This window comes from Aulostomus chinensis, chromosome 7 (genome assembly GCF_037954235.1).
Source record: "Aulostomus chinensis isolate RoL2024-O1b breed Wild chromosome 7, RoL_Achi_v1.0, whole genome shotgun sequence".
NCBI classification, from domain to species: Eukaryota; Metazoa; Chordata; class Actinopteri; order Syngnathiformes; family Aulostomidae; genus Aulostomus; species Aulostomus chinensis.
In genome coordinates, this window is record NC_141326.1 from 8,699,020 (window position 1) to 8,709,709 (window position 10,690).

Genomic DNA, 10,690 nt, shown 5'->3' on the forward strand with positions numbered 1-10,690 from the left:
ATGATGGGCGCGTGACCATTCGGACCAACAGCTACAGCTTGCTCCATTCTGATGTTTGAGCTCTTGATTGACATTGCACGCATGTTATACTTGGCGGAAAAAACCCCCGTATGCTTTGAAACTTTGATCGTCCACCCGCTAATAATTTAGTCTTGTCTTGTTCTTGTCAGACGAAAATGTATACAATTTCGTCACATTTTAGTCTTTACAGGACGATGGTGACGTTCGTCTTAGTCTCCATTTCGTCATGGAAAAAAGGGGTCTAACGTCGTCTTTTCCGTTTTCGTCCAGCGTGAAGAAAACAACACTGCTTCTGACTGCTTTGTTGACACAGATTTTGGCCGGGTCAAGTCTGATACCCCTCCTTTTCATCATAGTCGGATATGTATTTCTCACGTTCCTGAGGTGTTGCGGCATTTTTGGGGTAGCCTGAGGCTTCCTGTTTGCATTTCAGGAAGGTCTTGACATATTCTTTAAACAGCGTGTCTGTCTTGTCCGGAAAGTGCCAGACCTCATCAATGTGCAACAAACGATTCCCCTTTTCAAGAGCTTTTTGGAATTCAAAAGAGGCCCACGTCCCAGACAACTGACGCTCTGTGTCACTATGTCTGCACTCGTCTGACTGATTTAGCTCTTCAGCACAGGTACGGCATAGTGGGAACAAGAGCTTGGCGTGAGCCTTGTATGGTAGGACGGGGTGGTAGAGCCCCCGCGGCGGCAGCACGACACATTTAATGAGACCAAAATAGTTTTCAATGTCATGAAAGTTGTTGTGAATAATTTGCGGATGCCTACAGGGTATTGTTTTTTTAAACTGCACTGTGGGGTAAAGGCTGGTGAAGTCGTAGTAGTGAATTTTTTCACCATCCACACACTGGTGGTACAGTTTCATTGCATTTGTACTTCCCCCAAACAATGCATCTCTAGGGTTTAGACGTTCAGGTTTTCTGTATGTGAATAGAAACCTGAAGCATAAACTCCGTAGAAAACCCTTTTAACAGGGAAAAATCTGAGAAACCTCAGGTTGAGCAACAGAGGAGGGACTCCTCACTCAGGACGGACAGACATGCAGTAGACAGAGAAGAAAACAGTTTACAATACAAAATGTGGGAAACATGGAAATGTTAATAACAGTTGAAGAAGGAAGCTTCTGGTAGGGGAGGCAGGGAGAGCAAGCCAGCTTGATGGGGGACTGGATGGCAGACTGGTTCATGGAAGGGGAGCGTGGGCCAGTGTAACAGTCGAGGATAAAAAAGGGGGGGGGTGATGCAGGCAGCGGTTGGAGCAGAGAGATGGAGCTCCGGTGGATCTGTGGAAACACAGAGAGACTGCGAGATACCAAGGCCAAACTACGAAGTGCAACAAGTAATGGTAATGACAGTTCCAAAATGTGCGGGGAGGAGAGGAGAAGAGAGGAGGAGAGGAGAGGAGAGGAGAAGAGAGGGCTCCATGTAACCTGATGTGTCCCCCAGCAGTCTAAGCCTATTGCAGCATAGCTATCAATGGTTCAGAGCTACCTGAACCAGTCCTAACTGAAGGCTCTGTCATAAAGGAAAGTCTAAAGCCTGGACTTAAACGTAGTTAAAGTGTCTGCCTCTCTGACCCATAGAGAGAGCTGGTTCCACAGTAGAGGAGCCCGGAAACTAAGGCTCTACCTCCCAGTCTGTTTTTAGAGATACTGGGAGTCACTGAAAGACCTGCATTCTGGGAGCTGAGTGCTCTGGTAGGACAGTAGGGATTAATGAGTTCTTTCAAATAGGATGGGGCTTTATCATTGAGAGCCTTATAAGTCAGCAGAAGGATTTTGAAGTCAATTCTAGATGCTACAGGAAGCCAGTGGAGAGAAGCTACAATAGGAGAGATGTGTTCTCTCTTCATAACTCCCGTTAAAACCCTTGCTGCAGCTCTCGACCAGCTGGAGACTCTTTAGAGAGTATTTAGGACATCCTGACAAGAGAGAGTTGCAGTGGTCCAGCCTAGAAGTGATAAATGCATGCACCAGTTTCTCAGCATCACTCTGGGAAAGGATATTTCTAATCTTAGCGATACTTTGCAGATGGAAGAAGGTGGTCCTAGTCCCATGCTTTATGTGGGAGCTGAAGGAAAGGTCCTGGTCAAAAATGACTCCAAGGTTCCTTGCACTTGTACTCGGGGTCAGGGTGATGCCATCTAGAGTAGCGATCCGATTAGAGAGTGTGTCCCTGAGGTGTTTTGGTCGAAACACGATGACCTCAGTTTTATCTGAATTTAGCATTAAGAAGTTAGAAGACATCCAGGATTTAATGTCTTTTAGGAAGTCTTGCAGATTAGTAAACTTGCTTGTGTCGTCTGGCCCCATTGACAAGTAAAGTTGTGTGTCGTCCGCATAACAGTGGAAGTTGTTTGAGAGCTTCCGTATCATGTCACCTAATGGGAGCATGTAAAGAGTGAAGAGAATCGGTCCTAAAACTGAACCCTGTGGTACACCATATGTAAGTCTGCTATACTCTGAATAGTCATTACTAACATTAAAAAACTTAAACCTGTCAGATAAGTATGACTTAAACCATTTAAGGGCAGGTCCTTTAATCCCAATTTCATGGTCTAGTCTCTGAAGTAGGATGCTGTGGTCAATGGTGTCAAATGCAGCACTGAGGTCCAAAAGGACAAGAACAGAGAAAAGATCTCTGTCTGAAGCTATAAGAAGATCATTAGAGACTCTGACCAGTGCTGTTTCAGTGCTATGGTGTTCCCTGAATCCAGACTGGAAGTCTTCAAAGAGATCGTTGCCGTGCAGATGTTCATGTAGCTGCTCCAGGACAACCTTCTCAAGAATCTTGGAGATGTAGGGGAGGTTGGATATCGGCCTATAGTTGGCTAACACATCTGGGTCAAGAGAAGGTTTTTTAAGTAAAGGGTTAATGACAGCCAATTTAAAGGCCTGTGGCACATAACCTGTGACTAAGGAATGACTAATTTGGTTCAATATAGAAGTGTTGACAAGAGGGAAGGCATCCTTAAGTAGGCTTGTCGGGATGGGATCCAGCAGACAAGTGGCTGACTTGGAGGAAGTGACTGCAGAAGTTAATTCTGACAGGTCGATTGGGGAGAAGCTGTCCAAGTATGCCCCAAGTCTGGGAGGTGCTTCTATGGGGACTGTAGTCTGTCCTCCATTACTGGCAATCTTTTTTCTAATATTCACAATCTTTTCAGTGAAGACAGATGGAAGTCATTACTGCTGAGAGTTGGGGGGATGCATGGCTCAACAGCACTATGGTTCTTGGTGAGCCTGCCCACGGTGTTGAAGAGGAACTTGGGGTTGTTCTTATTCTTGTCTATTAAGGATGAGTCATAAGCGCTTCTTGCATTACAGAGTTCTTTTTTATATATTAATAAACTATCCTTCCAGGCTTGGCGGACTTCCTCATGCTGGCTGGAATTTGTCTTCCTTTCCAGTTGTCTGGTCTTCTGTTTCAAGGCACGCAGCTCTGGGCTGTACCAGGGAACTATTCTTCTTTGGCTGATAACCTTCTTTTTCAGGGGAGCTACGGCATCAAGTGTCCCAAGGAGTGCTGCTGCAGTGCTGTCCACAAGATAGTCTACCTGCGAGGGGGTGAAATCAGCATAACTTCCCATATGACTACAAGATGTGGCAGCAAGCTCTGCTGGAATAAGCTCCTTAAATCTAGAAACAGCAGTGTCAGATAGACATCTACTGAAGCGGGATTTTTTTCCAGGTAGGAAATAATTTGTTAAATCAATTCAAATGCAATTATGGAGTGATCAGACAAGACGTGTTTTGAGGAAGAACTGTGATGAGGTCAGCTTCTATTCCATAAGTGAGTACTAAATCAAGGATGTGATTAAAAGTGTGAGTGGGTTTGTTTACCCTCTAACAGAAGCCAACAGAATCAAGAAGCGACTTAAACGCAGTGGCCAGAGAATCATCACTGACGTCCACATGGATGTTAAAGTCACCCACTATAATGACTTTCAATGGTTCAATGAGTTCAAAGCCAAGTTAGACAGAAAGTCAGGGAATTCTTCTAAGAACTCAGAATAAGGTGCAGGAGGACGGTACACCACAGCAAGTAAGAGTGGTTTCTCTGGTTTCCAGTCTGGGTGGGAAAAGCTGACAATAAGGCTCTCAAATGAATTATATGAACTATTAAGTCGAGGGTTAATCACCAAATTTGACTGATAAATTGCAGCTACTCCTCCTCCTCTGCCAGTGGTACGAGGTACATGGTAGTTAATGTAACCAGGAGGGAAAGATTCATTTAAACTAACGTATTCATCTTGCTGCACCCAGGTTTCAGGAAGTGCTAATACACCAATCTGATAATTTGTAATTAAATTACACCAATCTGATAATTAGTAATTAAATCGTTCACTAGGAGAGACTTGAATAGGAGAGATCGAATGTTTAGCAAACCACATTTAATAGTTGTATTGGATTGATTTGCTGGAGCAGTGGTTTTAATTTTAACTAAGTTGCTATAAGTTACTCCTCCAGATTTGGGTGTAGGCTTATACAGCCTCGGCAGACACACTCTCTATAGGCTGGGTGGGTGACAACACGAAGGAACCAGCAGAGGGGCATGTTAAACTGCAGCTCTGCCTGCTGGTCTGAACTCTGGGTGCTTGTCAGGGATTAGTATGGCGAATAAATTGGCCTATGTTCCTAGATAAGAGAGATGCATCATCCAAAGTAGGATGGACGCCATCTCTCCGAATCAGACCAGGCTTTCCCCAGAAGGAGCTCCAATTGTCTACATAAGCCACGTTGTTATCTAAGCACCACCTAGACATCCAGCGATGGAATGAACGCATGCGGCTAAACATGTCGTCACTCGCTAAATTGGGCAGCGGGCCAGAGAAAACTATGGAGTTGGACATTGTTTTAGCGTAGTTGCACACCGAAGCCATGTTAACTTTAGTTAATTCCGACTGGCGAAGCCGGTTGTCATTAGCGCCGACATGTATTGCAATATTACTGTATTTAACCTTATGTTTTCCCAGCAGCTTTAGATTTGCCTCAACATCGCCCGCTCTGGCCCCTGGGATGCACTTGCTGGAGTCTCTACCTTCACGTTGTGGAGAACAGAGCTGCCAATGACTAATGTCGGCTTCACAGCGGGGCTGCGAGCAACAGAGCCGACATGTTGAGTTTTACTCTCAGCGGATGTGTCGCTGAGTGGGGAAAAGTGGTTGGAAACATAAAGGGGTTGGTGGGCAAACATGGGCTTACTGTGTCTCAGTTTCCCTCGTGATGTCACCCAGCGGGACTGGCTAGTTCCCAACTGCTCGGGAGCTGCTCGCGGTGGCTAGGCTAGGTGGCTCCGCACCCGCAAAGGTGGACTGAGAAGCACCTGAAGCTAAGGGACTAGCGCTAGTTTCCATGGTGCGGAGCCGGGTCTCTAACTCACTAAGCCTCGCCTCCAGGACTACAAACAAACTACACTTATTACACGTACCATTAACACTAAAGGAGGCAGAGGAGTAACTAAATATCTGGCACATGGAGCAGGAGAGGGAGGGAGAGGTGGGGGGAGAGGCGGAAAGAGAGACAGCAGCCATTGCTAGTATGCTAAGGTGAACGAGTGGACCTGTGGCAAATACAATTAATAGAACAAGGAATTTCAGAGAAAAGTTCTGCTCAAGACTAAGTGACAGAAAACTATGTATTACACCAAAATGTAGTATACAGTGGTGCTTAAAGCGATTCAATTAGCAATACACCTGAGGGAGGATTGAGAGAGTCGAACAACACAGCGACAGTATTACAGGCAGGAAATGACGCAACACGCTCACCGTAAGTCTCGAGGAGCAGCTACAGAACCCCTTAAAACAGATACGTATGTTGAATTACATTTTCAGATTTTATCACACTGGTCCCTTTAACAAGTATGTCATCACAGAAAACAAGACACATCGTGTTTAGAAAGGTTGATATTTATTTAACTCTTCAGAGTATACAGGGAAAAAAAACAACAACAAAACCCCCACATTGAAAATAACCTCACTTTGGCTGCCATGTGTTTGAAATCAAGTGGTGGTCCACACAGTTTGCCCAGAATCCGGGTCCCAGCGGTATGCTGCAATAATAGCTGTCGATGGCTTTTATGGCAGCGTCTGGTTGGGCTAGATGGTGTAAGAGTGTCTCAACGGCTCCTGCTATTTTAGAGGGGCTGATGAGCATTTTCTTTAGATATAGAAAGTTTCTGATTGTGCGCAGGAAATTGTTGTTCCACAACCTCGTCATGATGGCGTCATAATTCCTATCAAAGTACCGATAGGATATATCATCATCACACGTGTGTGGTCCCTTCCACATATCCACGCAGCCACTGTCCCGCTGCTGCGCATGGCACTCCACACGGTCATCCAACCACTGCGACATGATTGATTCGTTTTGCAGCGGAAGTACAACTCTTTTCAGGTGCTCCATAAAGCGGTCTGAAGTCTCACGGTCCATGAAGCGATCATTATTATCCACATATACATCGGCAGGTCCCACTAGAATCTCACAGGGCTGATCCTCTAGTTGACGCGTCGCCACCAATGAATACAAACGTCTCCCCTCATCTACGCACCGAAATGACAGGGTGTTAAAACACAAATGCATTCAAACAAATAGGCATTGGGGGAAAAACGTACCTAGACTCAAACACACATGCGCAGGCACACGTCACTGTTACTGACAGGTTTTAATTGAGAGACATGGAAGGTGGTGTAAATTCTGAGAGTGTTAGGGAGTTCCAGGCAGACAGCAGATGGATTAATGACTATCTTTACTCTGGAGGGTCCACGATAGGGGGGAAAGAGTTGACAAGAATCTGTTTTGAGGGGAATAGTCTTAGAAGAAAGCCAAACCAACTAACCCAAGAGCTACTGGGGGGCTGGGTCTCTGTTTTGAATGAATGAATGAATACTTTATTTCAAACATGTGAACAATACATTACACTTGAAGCACTAATTGATGAAAACCTTTGTATGTTTGAAAAGGAGTAGGATGAAGCTTTAGCTTATAAATCCCCACCCCTTCTCCACTTAGTACCTTGTACAAGAGGTTATCATACTTCCTGTGTATCCTGATTTTTTTTCTTCTCTCTTCCCTCTCTGCTTTTTCCCATTTCTCCAGTTGTCTCTCTTCTTTATTTATTTTTTCACGTTTTTCTTTTTTCTCTCCTTCTCTTAATATGCAAACAAATATGCATCACAAACAAACAAACAACCCCATAACTGCTTGTGTCAAAATAGATAAATAAAATGCAAAAAAAACAAAACAAAACAAAACAACAGAAAAATAAACCAAACCAAACCAAACAACAAATATGAAACCCTTAGTGTTTGTCATACCCTCTTCTTCCCTGTACCTTGTAAATACCATGTGTTTGTACCGCTGTTTGAATATGCTCATGGATGGACATTGTCTGAGCTCCTCCTCTAGTCTGTTCCATAATTTCACTCCACATATTGAAATGCCAAAGGTTTTTGAAGTTGTGCGTGCATTCAGATGTTTTAGATTAAATTCCCCCCTCAGATTATATCCCCCTTCTCTCTGAAAAAAAAGTGCTTGAATGTTTACTGGTAGTGTATTGTTGGTTGCCCTGTACATGATTTGTGCTGTCAGGAAGTGTACCAGATCAGTGAGTTTCAGTATTTTTGATTTTGAGAATAAGGGGTTTGTGTGTTCTCTGTACCCAGTCTTATGAATTATCCCGATTGCTCTTTTCTGCAGAATCGGCAGGGGTTCTAGTGTAGTTTTAGAAGTATTTCCCTAAACCTCTGCACAGTAACTCAAATATGGTAAAATCAGTGAGTTGTAAAGAATGTGGAGTGACTTGAGGTCCAGACAGTGTCTTGCCTTGCTTAGCACTGAGCTGCTTTGTGACAGTTTGCTTCGAACATGCTTTATATGAGGTTTCCATGATATTTTTTCATCCATAATTACACCCAGAAATGTATTTTCATATACCCTTGTAATGTCAACACGTCTATCTATATTATTGCTTTAGTGTTCAATTTACAGTTCCCAAATAGCATGAATTTGGTTTTGTTTAAATTTAAAGATAATTTGTTACTGTCAAACCACCTCTTCAATTTACACATTTCTTCAGTGATACACCCCAGAAGCTCCTGTAAATTCTTCCCTGAACAGAAAATGTTTGTGTCATCTGCAAAAAGTACCAATTTCAATATATAAGAGACATTGCATGTATCATTTATGTAAAGAATAAACAGTTTGGGACCCAGCACTGACCCCTGGGGGATGCCACAGGCAATGTCAAAGCATGATGAGCTACAGTCTCCCAACTTCACAAACTGACTCCGTCCCTTTAAATAACTCTCAACCCAGTGCAAAACTATCCCCCTGATCCCGTACCGTTCCAGTTTATTGATTAACATGTCATGATTAATTGTGTCAAAGGCTTTCTTGAGATCAATGAATATTCCAACTGCATATTGTTTATTTTCTATTGCATTCGTGATTACTTCTATTGATTCCAATAATGCCAGTGATGTTGAACAGTTTGGTCTGAATCCGTACTGATTACCAGTGAGTAATTTATGTTTGACTATGAATTTATCTAATGGATTATTAAATACTTTTTCTAGAATTTTTGAAAATTGTGGTAATAATGAGACGGGTCTATAGTTTGTGAATTGGTGTTTATCTCCAGCTTTACAAAGTGGTACAACTTTAGCTATTTTCATTTTGCTTGGAAATTTACCGGTTTGGAATGATAAATTACAGATGAAAGTTAGTGGTTTTGATATCCCATCAGTGACCCTTTTCACAATTTTCATGTCAATATCGTTGCCATCAGTAGATGTTTTATCTTTACATTTATTTACAATATCAATTATTTCTTTCTGTTCCACTGCTGTGAGGAACATTGAATTAGTGTTTGTATCTATTAAATTATTCTTCCAATCCTGTGATGACGGGGGATCAGGAATCTTGTCAGCCAAGTTTGGTCCAACACTCACAAAGAACTGGTTAAAGCTATTCACTACATCATCCATGATAACCTTTTTGTTATCATTATCTATGAAATACTGAGGATAACATTGTCTAGAGCCATTTTTAATAATGCTGTTTAATATATCCCATATTCCTTTAATATTTTTTACTTTTATGTAGTATCTCATGATAGTATTCCTTTTTACTTTTCCTTATTATACTGATTAATTTATTTTTATATTTTTTATATTTATTTTCAGCCTCTATAGTTCTTTCTTCAATAAATTCTCTGAAGAGTGTGTTTTTCTTTTTACAGGCATTCTGTAACCCCTTCGTGATCCATGGCCGGTCTGAGTATTTAAGTTTCCTGCTGTGTTGTTTAATAGGACAGTTTTTATTACATAATGTAGTAAATATGCTCAAAAATGAGTTGTATGCATTATCAATGTCACTTTCCTTATACACAGCATCCCACATTTGTGCACATAGGTCATTTCTCAGTGCCTCCATAGTTTCATCTGTCCTCAGCCGTCTATAAGTTGTCTTTTCATCTGTCTGATTTCCCTTGAATTCGCCACTGTAAACTGTCAAGACTGGCAAGTGGTCACTGATATCAGTGATCAGTAAACCGCTGGTAGTGTTGTCTTCAATATCATTTGTGAAGATGTTGTCGATTAATGTGGAACAGTGAGGTGTGATTCTGCTAGGCCTGGTGATTTCTGGATAAAGGCTCATGCTGTACATTGTATTTATGAATTCATCTGTTACTTTGTGCTTCTTTGGATTCAGAAGGTCAATATTGAAGTTGCCACAGATGAAGATAACTTTATGATTAGTGTTTGAAAAGGATGCCTCAATCCAGTTATTAAATGATTCTATACTAGAACCTGGTGCCCTATATATGCAGCTGATTATTACATTTTTGTTTTTTTCTCTACAGATTTCAATTGTTATACATTCAAACAGATTGTCAACAGCAGTTGACATATTTCCCACTACCCTTTAGTTCAAGTCTTTGTCCACATATATAGCCACACCTCCTCCGCTTTTGTTCTTTCTATTGATGTGGTTAAGTTCATATCCATCCAACTCGAAATCCATTCCTCTGTCAGCGTTAATCCATGTTTCTGATATGGCAATAATCTTGAATGGTTTTGTGAATTTACTCAAATAATACTTAATATTGCTAAAATTTGCGTCCATACTTCTGCAGTTGAAATGGATTATGGAAAGCTTGTTATACGTTTTAATAGACTGATTGTACTGTTCATCTGTATAGTAACAGCAATTATCAGTGACATTGGAAAAGAAATTATCGTCAGGATCTAAATCGTTTTCTATGTCCAGTACACTATGGTCTGTATATTGAAAAGTTTTCAGTTCCATATTATCCAAATCCAAGGTCCTTTGAGTTGTGTCGTCATGGTTCCCAGATGAAGGTGTATGTGATATTTCCGACTGTGTCATGAGTGTGGAATGGATCATAACTTACAGTCCGGTTCATGAGGCTCACTGGTATCTTTCCAGCTCCCCCATATTCCTGATGATGACAACTTTTGCTTGCTCCGGCGATCCATTCAGCTTGATCAGTACTTTACAGTTGTTTGTCCATGTGCTTTGGATTTTCCCTTGTTTTTTCAGAATGCATGCTTTTCTTGCGATGTCGGAGTTTCGTTTTGTGAGGTGCTCGTTAATGAACACGTTTGTTCCTTTAAGCCTCCTTCCCTGCTTTAACAGTGC

At 42.0% G+C, this 10,690-nt stretch overlaps 1 protein-coding gene across 1 annotated transcript; it reads right to left on the reverse strand.

Annotated features, from left to right (window-relative positions):
- Positions 1-346: 346 nt before the first annotated feature.
- LOC147258439 (uncharacterized) lies at positions 347-10,417 on the reverse strand. Its single transcript, XM_086207620.1, is given in 3 exon segments — positions 347-947; positions 6,273-6,567; positions 9,157-10,417. Coding segments are annotated over 3 exon segments (2,157 nt in total).
- Positions 10,418-10,690: the final 273 nt, after the last annotated feature.